The sequence below is a fragment of the Rhinoderma darwinii genome, chromosome 2 (assembly GCF_050947455.1).
Source record: "Rhinoderma darwinii isolate aRhiDar2 chromosome 2, aRhiDar2.hap1, whole genome shotgun sequence".
Classification (NCBI taxonomy): domain Eukaryota; kingdom Metazoa; phylum Chordata; class Amphibia; order Anura; family Rhinodermatidae; genus Rhinoderma; species Rhinoderma darwinii.
In genome coordinates this window covers 459,930,403-459,946,547 of record NC_134688.1, presented here as the reverse complement: position 1 = coordinate 459,946,547, position 16,145 = coordinate 459,930,403, and the positions used below count along the sequence as shown (strand labels likewise).

General features: G+C 42.5%; 1 protein-coding gene across 1 annotated transcript; it reads left to right on the top strand.

Annotated features, from left to right (window-relative positions):
- The first annotated feature begins 6,722 nt into the window (after positions 1-6,722).
- On the top strand, positions 6,723-10,317 carry LOC142741605 (uncharacterized). Its single transcript, XM_075850970.1, has 7 exons — positions 6,723-6,919; positions 7,632-7,699; positions 7,969-8,111; positions 8,346-8,508; positions 9,087-9,142; positions 9,577-9,663; positions 9,882-10,317. Exons 1-7 carry the CDS (start codon positions 6,795-6,797, stop codon positions 10,002-10,004), a joined length of 765 nt encoding a protein of 254 aa, XP_075707085.1. The 5' UTR covers positions 6,723-6,794; the 3' UTR covers positions 10,005-10,317.
- Positions 10,318-16,145: the final 5,828 nt, after the last annotated feature.

Genomic DNA, 16,145 nt, shown 5'->3' with positions numbered 1-16,145 from the left:
AGCAATTTCTCATATTTTTAAGAAAATTTCAAAAGCCGTTTTTTAAGGTACCTGTTCGGTTCCGAAGTGGCTTTGAGGGGCCTATGTATTAGAAACCCCCATAAAACACCCCATTTTGAAAAACTAGACCCCTCAAAGTATTCAAAACAGCATTTGGAAAGTTTATTTAACCCTTTAGGTATTTCACAGGCATTAAAGCAATGTAGGGGGAAATTTGCAAATTTCATTTTTCTTACTGAATTTCAATAGTACTAAATTTTTTTCTGTAACACAGAAGGTTTTACCAAAGAAACACTACTAAATATGTATTGTTCAGATTCTGCCGTTTTTAGAAATGTCCCACATGTGGCTCTAGTGCGCTCGTGGACTAAAACACAAGCCCTAGAAGCAAAGAAGCACCTAGTGCATTTTGGGGCCTCTTTTTTATTAGAATATATTTTAGGCAGCATGCCAGGTTTGAAGAGGTGTTGAGGTGCCAAAACAGTAGGAATCCCCCAAAAATGACTCCATTTTGGAAACTACACCCCTCAAGGAATTAATTTATGGTTATTGTTACAATTTTGACCTCACAGTTTTTACAAGGCACGTATTTGAATTCGGCTGTGAAATAAAAAAACTGACATTTTTTCCAATAAAATGTCATTTTTCATCAAAATTTCTTATTTTCACAGAGAACAAAATACCCAATTTTGTTGCCCAATTTCTCCTGAGTGCAGCAATACCCCATTTGTGGCGATAAACTGCCGTTTGAGCCCATGTGAAGCCTCAGAAGGGAAGGAGCGCTATTTGTTCTTTGGAGTCCAGATTTTGCTGGATTGGTTTTTGAGTGCCATGTCGCATTTGCAGAACCCCAGAGGTATCAAAGCAATGGAAACCCACCAGGTGACCCCATTTTGGAAACTACACCCCTCAAGGAATTCATTTATGGGTGTTGTGACCATTTTGACCCCATAGTTTTTTCACAGAACTTATTTGAATTGGGCTGGGAATTAAAACAAAATTATTTTTTTCCAATAATATGTAGTTTTAGCTCAAAATTTCTTATTTTCACAAGAAATAAAATACCCAATTTTGTTGCCCAATTTATCCTGAGTGCGGCAATACCCCATTTGTGGTGATAAACTGCCGTTTGGGCCCATGGGAGGGCTTAGAAGGAAAGGACCACCATTTGGCCTACTGGGGATTTTCTGGTGCGAAGTCATGTATGCAGAAGCCCCTGAGGTATCAGTACAGTTGAAACCCCCAAGAAGTAACCCCGTATTCAAAACTACACCCTCAAGGCATTCATCTAGAGGTGTAGTGAGCATATTGACCGGAGACATACACCCCATAAACTGTAATGTGGGTTCTCACGGGTATGGCAATACCCTACATGTGGCTGTTATCAGCTGACTGGGTACACAGCAGGGCTCAGAAGGGAAAGATGAGGGAGATAAGCTGTGCGGAGTGCATCAGGGTAAGTAAAACTGGGGTAGATTAAAAATCAAGGGATGTATGATAAATTTTAAAACACTCTTTCATACAGAGCCTTAGTTTTTCAGGACACGTGTCACATTGATATATTGTGTCCTTCCTTATACCCCTCTTTTAGCAGACTTTGCACCTCTTTTGACTTTTTCCCTTCTTGCCAGTTTGGGGAACTTCTCCTGCAAAGTGCTGCCCTGGTGCGGCCTCGCTTACAGAAGTACTGGATGTCCCCACCCCTTACTGGTCCGTAAAAATTAGTTTCTTGATAATCACCTCTTGAAATTCCAGGAAAGTTCCCGTCTGGCCTGCACATCGACGTAGCACGTACACATTGTATAATGCCATCTGTATGATCTGCACGGCCAGCTTCTTATACCACACCGCATGGCGCTGTAGGGCTTCAGGACTTGATCTGACAAGTCCACCCCTCCCATGTACCTATTGTAGTCCAGGATGCAGTCTGGTTTGGGGTCTCTGTACTGGTATCTCGTGCAGGTACATGGGTACTGGTGTGGCCATGTATTGTTGTCAATACAAGGACATCTCTATTGTCCTTGTAATTGACACACAATATGTTGCTGCTACATTGTGCCCTGCACTCTCCCCTTCTTGTTTGCCCAAGCAGAGTCTTAGGGAGGCCTCTCAGATTTCTTCTAGCAGTGCCGCATGCCACAGGACTTCTGGAAGCGAGGCACTTGAAGAGTGGGACGCTGGTATAAAAATTATCTAGGTAGAGGTGGTAACCCTGGTCCAGCAGTGGGTGCACCAAATCCCACACAATTATTGCATTAACTCCCAGTAAGTGGCGGGGGGCATTCTGGGGGCTGAATACTGGTGTCCTTTCCTTGTAGGTATACCCTGATTCACTCTCGTACAGCTTACACATCTTCACGCCATACCTTGCCCTCTTACCCGGCAGGTACTGGCGGAATTGAAGCCTCCCTTTAAAATGTACCAAGGACTCATCAATAGAAATACACTTCTCGGGGGTGAATGCTTTGGAAAACCGGGCACTGAAACAGTCTAATAGGGGTCTCTGTTTATACAAACGGTCAAAACTGGGGTCATCTCAGGGTGGGCATGGGTCATTATCAGTATAATGTAAGAAGCGAAGTATTGCCTAATATTTTTTATTTTTTTTAGGTTCCAGTTCAGTTCTGAAGTTGCTTTGAGGGGCCTATATATTAGAAACCCCTATGAAACACCCCATTTTAGACACTAGACCCTCAAAGTATTCACAACAGCATTTAGAAAGTTTATGAACCCTTTACGTGTTTCACGGGAATCTAGAGCAAAGTAGAGGTGAAATTGACATAATTTTTTTTTTTGGTCAGAAAATCCTTTTTATACGATTTTTTTCTATAACACAAAATGTATTACCAGAGAAACGCAACTTAATACTTATTGCCGAGATTCTTCAGTTTTGAGAAATATCCCACATGTGGCAATAGTGCGGTAATGGATTGAAGCACTGCCCTCCGAAGCAAAGGAGCACCTAGTGGATTTTGAGCCCTCCTTTTTACTATTCTCCATGTCCGGTTTGAAAAAGGTCTTGTGGTGCCAAAACAGTGGAAACCCCCCAATAGTATTTATAGTATTATTTCTTATAAAATCTAGTTTTAGCTCAGATATTTTCATTTTCATAAGGAATAAAGGAGAAAACGCAACCCAACATTTGTAAAGCAACTTCTCCCGAGTACGGTGATACCCTATACGTGGTCATAAACTGCTGTTTGGATACACACAGGGCTCAGAAGCGAAGGACCGCCATTTGACTTTTGGAGCTCAATTTTTGCTGGAATGGTCTGAGAGTGCCGTGTCGCATTTGCAAAGCCCCTTAGGGACCAAACCGGTGGAAACCCTCCAAAAGTGACCCAATCTAAGAAACTGCTGTTCTGCTTTTTCCGGAAATAAATGTATCGGTGTACAGGCTCATAGACTTTTATTGAGTCCGTACTCCGATACATTCATTTCCGGAAAAAGGCGAGCAGACACAAAGCAAAGTAATAAGAGTCCCAGACTCAGGCAGAGCCGCTTCTAGCGCTCTGCTTGAGACTCCTCCTCTTCTCCTGACATCACTATCCATCACTATCCATTTAAGTACAGTGATGTCCGGGGCTTCCCCAGAGACGGAGTCCCAGACTCAGGCAGAGCTGCTTCTAGTGCTCTGCCTAGGACTCCTCCTCTTCTCCTAACATCACTATCACTGTATGATCTCAGGGGCCACCCCAGACAGTGATGTTAATAGGAGAGAAATAGTCCCAGGCAGAGTGCTAGAAGCATATATGAACAGTGATATCAGGAGCAGAGCAGGAGTCCCAGGCAGAGAGATAGTAGTGCTCTGCCCGGGTTTATGGCTCTGGGGTGGCCCCTGACAACACTGTCCATATATGGACAGTGACGTCAGAGGCTTTTCCTGAAGCAGAATCCCCAGCCAGAGCCTCGGCAATTCTCTGGCTAAGGATTCCACTCCTAGACGGGGCCCCAAAGGCACTACCTACAGGGGCTGTGTCGTACTACCATGGAGGTCTGTGTGGCACTACCAGAGAGGGGGGCTGTGTGGCACTATCTACAGAGCGCACTCAATTTATGGGGGTACAAACTGGGGGCCAAACTTCTATATGGGGGCACAAAGTGATGACATTTTCTGCCATTTTACTGCTGCCATGAGTTCCCCGCCCAAGGGCCCACATAAACCTGGAGCCGGCCCGATAGATAGATAGATAGATAGATAGATAGATAGATAGATAGATAGATAGATAGATAGATAGATAGATAGATAGATAGATAGATAGACAGACAGACAGACAGATAGACAGATAGACAGACAGATAGACAGATAGACAGATAGACAGATAGATAGATAGATAGATAGATAGATAGATAGATAGATAGATAGATAGATAGATAGATAGATAGATAGATAGATAGATAGATAGATAGATAGATAGATAGATAGATAGATAGAATAAGATAAGATAAGATAGATAGATATGACAGGACATTATAGTTAGATAAAATAAAGATTAAAAGTAAAAGTTTCCTAATTTCACTAAAATAAAATGATCCCCAGCAGTTAATTTGGAGAAAGGAATGATCCCCCTAATATTGCAGGATCCGTTCCCCTCTCCAAAGTAAATAATGCCGGGGCCCTTCTTCACAAGAATGACGCTGTACAGTGCCATGTTGTTATCGGTGGCGGCAAATACAACATCCTGATATTGGCCAGAGTCATTTTTGTGAAGCAGGGTCCCAGCGTCAGGTGCCAGAAGTGAAGGTGCCCAAAGGAGAAGAGGCGCCCGACCAGAGGTGGTAATAAGAAGACCCGTGAGTGGTAAGTACATAGGGGTATGAATTTTTTGGGGAGGGGGGTGGGTTGTACAGGGGTGTAAATTAATTTAGGGGTTTGATCCGGGGTCTGAACAAAGAAGATTAGTTGAGAGTCTGAATGAATTTAAGGGTCTGGTTGGGGCCTGAATTAATTTAGGGGTCTAAAATAATAATGGAGTCTGGTATGAAATAATATTGGAGTCAGGTCAGGAGGCTGAAAATTGTAGGGGTCTGGTCAGGGGTCTAAATTAGTTTGGGGGTCTGATGGAGAATGTGTATTCATTCAGGGGTCTGAATTCATTTGAAGATCTGGCCTTTGGCCTGTATTAATTTTATCATTTGGTCTGGTGTCTACGCAGGTGATGTAAATGCAATGTATGAGGAGAAGGTGGACACTTCATCCAGGCATGGAGGATATAAGGGCCTGCAGGACAATGAATCAGCAGCCAGAACTGTATATTGGTGAGTGACTTTTTTTATGTTGCCCCCCCCTGCACACCTACTATCTCCCCCTGACCTCCCACAGATCCTCTGCCCACCTGCCTTCCCGCGCCCCACCACAGAGCCCCTGTCAGTTGCGTCTCCCCCTGGCCCCAGTTCCGTCCCTGCCACTTTATGCTATGTTAGCCCCCACAGACAGCTACCTGAACACAGTGACTCCTACAGATAAGCAGTAAGAAGAAGCAACATCCGAAGACGCCATCTTTACTAGATTGTGGATTTACAGTCACCATATATACAATAAGCAGAAAAGGAAATATATATTAGAATGGTGGAAGGAGTTGGGACTGTCTGGATTCAGCATGCCTGGTAAACCCGGCATTGTGTGTGTGGTAGACTGCAAGGACCCATTACCAACCTTACCTGCCCAGGACCTTACACCATCACTTCATTTATAATAAAAACACCAACACCTTCTTTGTGGAAATGTGGAAATGGCCACAGCTTTATTAATTCTATACAAATCGGCATGAAGACATCTTTTTCTGAAAAAACAGCAGAAAATGTGTGATAGGAAACGGTGATAAATCCCAGCATGCCTCCGACCCACACTGCTCTGCCGGATCTACATAGATTATTAAATAATGATTAAAAACACCACCAAAACGCCACCACAAAGTGCATTGTTCTATAGAGTTATCCCCCTCCTGAGTAATAGTAAGTGGTAAAATGAATACATTATATTATAATATAACGCCTATGATGTGACCATGAAGCAATGCTGCAACTGTAAGGCTGTGTTCACACTGAGTTTTTTGCAGGAGGACAATTTTGTCTCAAAATTCAGTTTGTGATTTTGAGGCAGATTTTGTCCTTCCTGCACGTCGTTTGCCGTGATTTTCGCAGCGTTTTTTGCCCGCGCCCATTGAGTGCTACGGGCAAAAAACTCAGCGAAATACGCTTTCTCTGCCTCCATTTGATGTCAATGGCAGGTCAGAGGCTTAAACGCGCGAAGATAGGGCATGTCGCTTCTTTCTCCCGCGAGGCGGTTTTACTGCTCGCGGGAGAAAACCGCCACCGCCTCCCATTGAAATCAATGGGAGGCATTTTCGGACGGTTTTTGACGAGTTTTGCGGAGCGGTTTCAGAGCCAAAAAATACTCAGTGTGTCAAAATACTCAGTGTGAACAGCGCCTAACTGTAATCTTCAGTGGCTTCTGGATTAGGAAAATGGGGAAAACACGCCGTAATACATCAATAACAATTTATCTGATATTTATAATTGACTTCTACAAGATAACTTTATTTCTGATCTAACAGTTTTTCCAGCTCTGGTCAATGTCAAGGCCCCATTGTGACATCATCAGCTGGGTTGTTGTGTCATTGTGACATCATCAGCTGGGTTGTGACATCATCAGCTGGATGCCTGTCAAAGGACAGGTAAAAGGAAAACTAATCACTTTCTCTGATTTCGGATAGAAGGAGGAGAAGGCTACTGCGTTTGTAAGCGACATATATTTATATACTGCTTTTCTGAACAACATATATATCACCAATATGTTGAGCCCAGGCTTGGCTGTTCTGCCATGTCTCTGGGCAGCGTGGACCTTCATCGGTATTATTACCACTTACACCATGACTATGGCTGAAGGTCATTATGAGACACCATTGATGAGCATCAGGTAAGAGACTCTTTATAGACAATGTAGAGACACTTAATAAAGACGAAATGTTAATAGTAACAAGAATTCTGGGTCATGAGGTTCTAGATTAGAAAAACTTTATTTTAGACCCTTTTGTATATAACTCCAGGGAATTCATGGGAATGGGTTTAATGTAAGGAACTCAGAAGAAAAAAAAATTAACATACTGTATTTCATATGAAAGGGATATCCCCATCATATTAGGTTATAGTATATGACTAGGATATGCCATCACATTCTGATTGGTGGGGGTCTGACTGGGCAGTTGGTTGGCAGCCAGATCAGAGAGAAGCTGTGCCATATGGGAGGTAAAGTGAGACCCCGGCTACATAACCACTGCTGCCGTCCAGTACCAGCTTCTCCATGACTTGAGTCGTCACTTTTTATGATTTGACAGCACTGACTGGGATATCGGCCTGGGGACAGTGATGTAGAAAGTGATTCCAGCTCATAAAGGGTCAATTCTGATAATAACCTGATATTAGGGAATCATGATGGAATAACCAGAGCTTCACTATAATGTATCCAGCACTTATTCCAGAAGTGGCCAAATTAAGATTCATTTCTTGGTCACTTAGTAACATGGAGGAATTGCTAGAACTCCGGCAGTGAAGTCACTTGTGTTACTGAGAGCTCTAGTCACCTGCACGGAGCTCTACTAATGTTACATATGGATTTTATCTCTTCTCAGCGACACTGGAGCGAAGATCCCAGAGTCCATAGTGCTGATGATAGTGACCACCGTCTCTAACCTACTAAGTAAGTGCCTTATATTTATATCTGGGATAGAGCTCAATATAAGACCTATATCCGTCTCTGGGAAAGATGAGTAACAACCAACATGGCCGCTATGACAGCTCCAACAGAGGTTGTTACCCAACTTTCCCAGACTCCTGAATGGCTAATATGCCCAGTTATTGGGTGATACGACCCCTGTACCTGTTATTATCTTCACATTTATATAACATATCATTATTGTGTGTAGTACATGTAACATCTATGGGCTGATGTCATGTTCTGTATTTCAGAAGTCGTCATCATGTACGTAATGTACAGACTAATAGAGATCAGAGCGGCTGAGAGACAAATCTGTGGCGTCATCTTCCGGAAACTGCTGCTGGCGCTCGGATGGACGGCCTGTGTGGGGAACTTGATAGCCATATATTTACAGGTTGGTGTATATAGTGTTAACCGGGATCCTACACTATGGAGTAAGGGCCCCTCAGGGTGCCGGGCCCTCAGCTGCTCATCTATGACCCCTGACCAAGGAGCACTGCAGGGACTGTGTATAACCTGACAATGGAAGGTGTCCAGGATAATCTAATAATATGGGGGACATGTGCGCTGTATGATGACATGTAATCCATGATGGGACGTGTAATATATTCTGTGTGTTTCCTTCTAGGAATCCTGTGTGAGAAATTATATTGGCTTTGCAGCAATGTTATGTACCGGACTCTACAGTATCTGCCTGGCAGGACCTCTGTACACGGCATCCAGGAACGTCCGCTGTGTACGCTGTACGAAAGCTGCCCTGTCTGTACTGATGTTTCTGGCCTTCCTGAGCAGTATCCTTTCCAAGTCACCACGTTATCATTTATAGCGAGCAGCATCTTTATTGTAATGATAGATCTCCTTATTCCTGTGCCCCGTCATCATCACTACAGATAACACCAATGTGGGTGATGAGTAGAGATGATGTCACCAGCGCTGCCAACCCTGGACTTCTCCTGGGGACATGACCACCAGCACCCACAGCTGAAGCAAATAAAGGGACATATTGAATATTCTTTTTTTGGGCAAATTACAAGTGGGCATTGGGGGTAGTTCTGTCTCCATAAAGTGACCCATAATATTAACCCCTACCTCTCCTGCTAACTTCTAATGGAGCCGCCATTATGTGGAAGAAATAGTTATTATATTTCAGCTTATGCATCACAGAAGGGACTATAAACAGCACTGAGGTATAATGAGGGGCTTTGTGGCTCATGCCTCCGTGGCTGTTTAGTGGCAGGACCCCTCCTCTATGTCATTACATCATCGTCTGCCGCGCTCCTTACAGCTTAGATTATCCACTTACATGTGACACATATAAAGTCCATCTTACAGGTGTGCGGTTATTTTCCTATATACATCCTCCTTGCAGAGTTGGCATGTAAAATGGCTATGTATGCCCTCTGTACCAGCGATCACTGTATACAGGTATGTGTGTTTTATCATCCAGGATCAAGTTCTTCATAGTTCTATACAGCCATTTCTTATATATATCTTATTCTGGGAAAGCCGGGTGTCAACAATACGACTGCCATGAAAACGCCCCTTAACAGGGGGGTGACGCCAGTTTTCTTGAAGTTTTGGGTGATCTGCTGAGTTCTGCAGTAATATGGAAGCGGAGGACGTATCACTGCTATTCATGAGGATGTAGAACCTGGATGACAACTATTAGCGCTGTCATGGCGGACATATAGGTTGTTACTCTGCTTTTCCAGACACAGATACAACTAAGAAGCGGCTGTATAGAATATAATATATACAATCCCGGGGACCCCGGTCCCAGTAATAATTTATCACTACATGGAAGGGTAAGAAGAACAGAAAAGACAAAGTCAAATGTATTTTCTTTCCCTTTTTTTCAGTCTGCAAAAACGTCCCTAACAATCCTGGAATGGCTGGTGTTATTCAGCTCCTGTATAAGTCAAATCCTGCTGTATCGGGATTTCCAGGTCAGTATATGAGATCAGATCTATTCTACATATTCACACTGCTCCCTCCTTATTTCTTACACATTTGGCGGAGGAGGGGACTGTGGCGCTCTCAGCTGTCGGACCCCCTCTCTTCTGTTGTCCGCTCAGTCCTCCCCTCTCCAGAGACTGTTATATGTCGTGAAATCTCAGGGAATAGGAATGGATATAACGTGTCCTGTTCTTCTTTCTCTTCTCAGGTTCTAACAATAAAATTCAGGAAGAGCCTAAAGGAGGACTGGATAATCCTGAGGGACGACCTGGAGGAAACATCACCCAGCAATGAAGAAAAGGAGCCAGACCCTGAGAAAATGGGGCCCTAGGCTGTATTACAGTGTTAGGACCCTTCGTCTGATCTCCAGCGCAGCTTTACAGAGATGTAACCTGAGGTTCCTGGACCCCAATGTAAAACCAGTAACATGACCCCAAACTATCATGTGGCATTTATAGCACTGATCTCCTCATATGGGGCAGAGAACATTTGGGCCCCTCAAGCTCCAGGGCCCTGGTGCGACCACAACCTCTGCATCCATTATAGTTACGCTGCTGAAGATGTATTATATTTGTATATATTATTTTATACATAAAACGTTATTTTCATAAAAAATTTATATATAAAGATTTACTTTTTTACTACTTGTTTTCTCCTTTCTACCAAACAATATATTCTGCTGCGCTGCACATAGAAAGACGACCATGTAGTGTAAGAATACCGCCCGACAGTCCCGTATTATTGGTATGTTTTGTGGGCATTCCTGGGTGGATCGGAGGCACGGCCTAAATGTTCCCCAAATGGAGATTAAAATGTTGGGAGGTATAGCGGAGTAAAGTGGGATGACAAGGGGTGGAGCAGGGATATGGGTATTGGGATTTGACTACTTAAAAAGGGTTTAAAAAAAATGAGGGGAAAGAAAGGGTTAAAGGGGTTGTCTCATGAAGATAACCCCTTTTTATATGTGTTATTAGGGCATATGGACGTCATAGAGGCGGGTCACCCCTCTCAGCACCCACCTCTAAGAGCCAGGCCAGAGAGCCGCTAACACACAGCAACTCTCGCTCTGGCAGACTGGACATCCATGTATTACATTCGTAGCTATTCATCTGAATGGCGGCCACGTAATTCTCTGTTTGGCGTGCCGGGTATGTCGGGTCCCGGACCCTGATCGCCATGGCGTCTCCCACACCATTACTTCTTTATTAGGAAAACAGGAAGATTGTAGAGATGACGTCATTTATATCCTTAGTGTTGTCAGGTTTACAGCTGAATATATTGTAATTGTGATGCTGCTGACACAGCGTTCTACCCAATCTCTCTATTTTCATTTAAATCTTTTGCACTCCAAAACGTCCAATCAGGGCTGGCGGTAGCACCCGGTAATTTGGCAGGAGGGAGGACCCGCTGCTTTCTGGTCTGCGTTTATCTTCTACGTAATTTCACTTACACAGGACATTGCTTTATTCTTACGCAGGGGTGTAGCTAAGGGGAGGGCTACCAGGGCATGTTCTTCCCGAGTGCTGGGTGCCAGGAGGTGCAAACAAGTCACTTTGCTTTGGTCAGGATATTTAGATAGAAGGGTGGGGGCAGCAAACTAAACCATTGCCCCGGGTGAAGGAAAGTCTAGCTATGTATCTGTCTTACGTCTCACACGGGATATTGGGATCGGGTCCTCCCGGCTCTGTGATGGTGCTCAGGGGTTTCCTCTCTATATGTATTTATTTTTCAGACTCTCTTTGTACCTCGTCTCTGCTGGGATTACACTCAGGACCTTGCTCATGGGAAGCAGAAACACTAGTACTGACCACAAGCTGCGCCAATACAAATGAGGGGATTTTTCATGCCCGAATCCTTATTCAGACGAACGCGGGGAAACTCGGTCTTGAGTCTATGGAGGGATCCGTGAAAATGGAACAAAATAGGACATGTTCTGTTTTTTAACAGACCCTTCACACGGTCCGTTGAAACAACGGCCGTGTGAACGACCCCATTGAAATACACGCGACCGTGTGACGGCCGTTGTTTTAACGGCCGTCACAGACGTTCATCTGAATAAGACCCAACAGTATAAGAATTCATAGATATAACGTACTGGCATATAGAGATATACAGTATATACATATATATATATATATATATACAGAGAAAGAGAGAGAGAGAGATAGCAGGACATTACAGCTAAAAAAAATCTAAAGTAAAGGTTTCCTAGTGGCACTAAAACATTTTTACAATTATTAAGTTCATGTTTCAAAAAATAATGCCACCAAAAAATGACAATATTTTTGAATACATTTTATTGAAAAAACATCACAAAACAGTAAATAACAGCCGTATTTCTTTTCCTATACAACACAGATCGAAAAATGAAATAAAAGAATATAATGGAGAATAGTTTTTTTCCTGCATTTCTCCCATAGTATGAGCTAATATAAATGAAACACTAATTTATATGTATTGCAAAATCTCAATTAAAAAATCTACCAGTCATCTCGCAAAAAAATAAAAATAAAGATACAGAAGTAGCAATCCTTATCTTGTCTCTGATAACTTGCTACTGCGTGATAACTTATTACTTAAAAGCACATGTTGCGAATTTTGCTTTGGAAAATACGCAGCAAAACTGCAGGAAACCGCAAGAAATTTGCACGAAAAAAACGTGCGTTTTTTTATGCGTTTTTCGGTGCGTTTTTTACGTTTTGTGAAAATCGCAGCGTTTTTATGCTGCGGGTTTTGCTGCGTATTTCTGTAGAACTACAGGGATAGAATTCGCAAGCGGAATCGCAAGTTAAATTGACGTGCTGAGGTCCCGAAAATTACCGCTGCGTGGACATGAGATTACATAGAATCTCATTGATTATGCTGGTACTGTATTACGCTGCGGTTTTGCTGCACGTAATACACATCGTGTGCATTGACTCTAAAGGCTCTTTACACCTAAAAAAAACAAAAAAACTGAATCCTGCTCCCGTCAGGTCAACGGGACTAACGGGTTCAGTGACAGCGGGTCCTGAGACGCAGGATTCACCTGTCATTGATCACATCTAAGTTATGAACTTAGATATGATCGATAATCGCTTGATGCTGCTTGTCAGGACCCGCTGTCACTGAACCCGTCAGTCCCGCTGACCTGACAGATTCAGGTGTCAGCGCAAGATACAGCTGCTCTGTATACAGGATAAAACCAGAATACAAGTTGTGAGCATTATATATGTGTACAATTGTGTCACGCACACTTAATGCCAGAAAAAAGGTCGGAGCAGGCTAAGTTAAGAGTTTGTACCAAAAACTCTTAATTCCACTAATTCAGTCCAGTGATCCAGGTGATATCCTCCTCTAAGGCCACGTTCACACGTGGCGGAGTTTTTCCGCTGCAAATGTTGGTGCAGATTCGGGGCAATTACGCAACGAATGTGCAGCAACATTTGCATATTTGACAGGTAATTCAGACGTTGCAGATATCTCAGCGGACTTACCACAGATTTCAGTTTTTGCATTGCAAAGGCTGAAATACGCAGTGAAATTCTGCTTTTTCTCCGCAACAGTCAGTGCATGCTGCGGAGGGAAAATTCCGCACCGCAGCCTATGGTCCGCACAGTTATTTTCCGCAACGTCTGAACGAACTTGCCTAAAAATGTATAGAAACAAATGTAAAAAACGGCTGCTGCAGAATTCCACTGTGGACTGTCCGCAGCGGAATTCAACAGCAATTCCGTCACGTCTGAACATGGCCTAAAACACCTTGAGCAAAGGTAACAGCACAATAAAACTGTTGCAGCAGATGTCCGTGCTGGCTGGGCTCAGTAGTACTACGACCGTCCTGGGCTCTTTTTGATGTTAATATGAGCCAACTACGAGAAAGGTGACACATAGGGTAGTACTGCCAGTAAATTGTGATAAAAAAAAACAAGTTTATTGCTACGAACAAATAGAACTTTTTAAAACACCATATAAAATCAAGGCACGCCAAGTTAGCCCAACACAGGGTTTCGTCGTATCTTCTTGTAATAAGTCAAGTTAACCCCTTCCCGTCGCAGCCACTTTTGGACCAAATGACCTGTGTCACTTTATCTGGTAATAACTTTGGAATGCTTTCCCCAATCCTAGCGATTCTGAGATTGTTTTCTCGTGACACATTGGACTTTATGTTAGTGGTAAAATTTGGTTGATACATTCACTATTTAATTGTAAACACCAAAATTTCGCAAAAAAAATTGCAAGAATTAGCATGTTTATAAATTTGAATGTATCTACTTGTAAGACAGGCAGTTATACCACACAAAATAGTTACTAATTAACATTTCCCATATGTCTACTTTAGATTGACATCGTTATTTGAACACACTTTTATTTTTTTAGGACATTACAAGGCTTAGAACTTTAGCAGAAATTTCTCACATTTTTAAGAAAATTTCAAAAGGCTATTTTTACAGGGGCCAGTTCAGTTCTGAAGTAGCTTTGAGGGGCCCATATAAACCCCCACAAATCACCCCATTTTAAAAATTGCAACCCTCAGTGTATTCAAAACAGCATTTATAAAGTTTCTTAAACCTTTAGGCGTTTCACAAGAGTTAAGTAGAGGTGAAATTTATAAATTTCATCTTTTTTGTAGAAATTCATTTTTAATCCATTTTTTGTTCTATAACACAGAAGGTTTTACCAGAGAAACACAACTCAATATTTATTGCCCAGATTCTGCCTTTTTCTAGTGTGATAATGGACTGAAACACCGGCATTAGAAGCAAAGGTGCACCTAGTGGATTTTGGGGCCTTCTTTTTATTAGATTATATTTTAGGCACCATGTCAGGTTAGAAGAGGTCTTGTGGTACTAAAACAAAGAGAACAGCCCCATTTTGGAAACGACACACCTCAAAAGATTCATCTAGGTGTAGTGAGCATTTTGACCCCAGGTGTTTTATAGATTGTATTAGAATTGGGCCATGAAAATGAAAAATTTTATTTTTTTCAACTAAAACACAAGGAACTTATCTAAGGGTATAGTGAGCATTTTGGCCGTGAAAATTCAAATCTACATTTTTTTCAATACAATGTAGGTTTAGCTAATTTTTTTTCACTTCCACAAGAACTAAAAGAGAAAAAGCACCACAACATTTATAGAGCAGTTTCTCCCGAGTACAATACCCCATATGTGGTCATAAACTGCTGTTTCATTATTTGGAAGGGCTCAGAACATAAAGAGCACCAAGGAAAATTTGAGGCCTACTATGGTGGTATTTACTGCCCTGTCTCATGAAAACAGAGACTTTGGGGTGTCAAAATATTAGAAACCTCAGAAAAGTGACCCCATTTTGGAAACTAAACCCCTAAAAGAATTAATCTAGAGGTATAGTGAGAAATTTTAGATTGTAAAGTAAGACTCTTCAAGATATTCATCTAGGGGTATAGCAAAAAAATATATATATATATTTGTGAATTGACACTCCTCTAGGTATTCATCTAGGGGTATAGTAAGTACTTTTAATTTGTGCAGTGACTGAGGACTACCTGAAAACCCCCAATGGAGGGAGAGGGAATGGCAGGTCCCACTACCAACCTACCCATCATTCCATAAAATCCAGCCCAAAAAGTAAATCAAAGGTCTCAGCAAAAAATATTTGCTAAAACAACCAATCTCATCTGGATTTATTCTTCTCACCCAGTTTTGCAATCTAGGAGAGAAAGACGCTCCCTCGGGTTCTTGTAAAAATTTTAAATGAGCAATGAGGCTGGTCAGTAAAAAAAAATAAAAAAATTGTCATGGCCAATAAGGTGACAGAAAAGGTGGATGAAGAATAAATAAAATTAAAAATCCAATGACATATGATATATTTTGAAACATTGTTTCATGCACAGGCCGGGATTTGTGGGACACGTCTCACTTTGGTATGTGGTGTCCTTACGAATGCCTCGCTTGGCGCACACCTGACATTTTTTTTAGGGTCTTCTGTTTTTTTTCAGTGGGGGGGGGGGATTTCTGTGGGGAAAGGCTGGCCGGGAATTATCCTGCTGACGGAAGAACCGGATGAAGTGCCCTCTCCTACCTTGTCAGCAAATATCAGGGCCTTGATGACTTATTCCTGAAATTGCAGGAACGTGTCCCCACTGCCGGCATATCTGCAGAGGACAAAGGCGTTGTATAAAGCCATCTGTGTAAGATGCACAGACAGCTTTTTATACCATACCTGGTCAGACAGATCAACGCCACCCATATATTTGTTGTACTCCTGTACACAATATGGTTTGGGAACTTGGGTGGTGGATCCGCGTACAGGGACAAGGCTGCCTCTGCTGTCATGAATGCTGGTCAGTATAAGGATGTCCCTTTTATCCTTATACTTCAGGAGGAGCAGATCGTCGCTGCAGACAGCTCTGCTCTCTCCTAATTTTAGTGTCTGACCCAGCAAAGTTTTGGGGAGGCCCTTCTAATTATTGCAGATTGTTCCGCACGCCAATGTGGATCTGGACGAGAGA

Bases quoted from the DNA above. Each gene is read 5' to 3' on its own strand.
- LOC142741605 (XM_075850970.1), top strand. From the start codon at position 6,795: ATGTTGAGCCCAGGCTTGGCTGTTCTGCCATGTCTCTGGGCAGCGTGG. The intron at 9,143-9,576 runs GTATGTGTGTTT...CCTTTTTTTCAG, and splicing joins CCAGCGATCACTGTATACAG to TCTGCAAAAACGTCCCTAAC. The intron at 9,664-9,881 runs GTCAGTATATGA...TTCTCTTCTCAG, and splicing joins TGCTGTATCGGGATTTCCAG to GTTCTAACAATAAAATTCAG.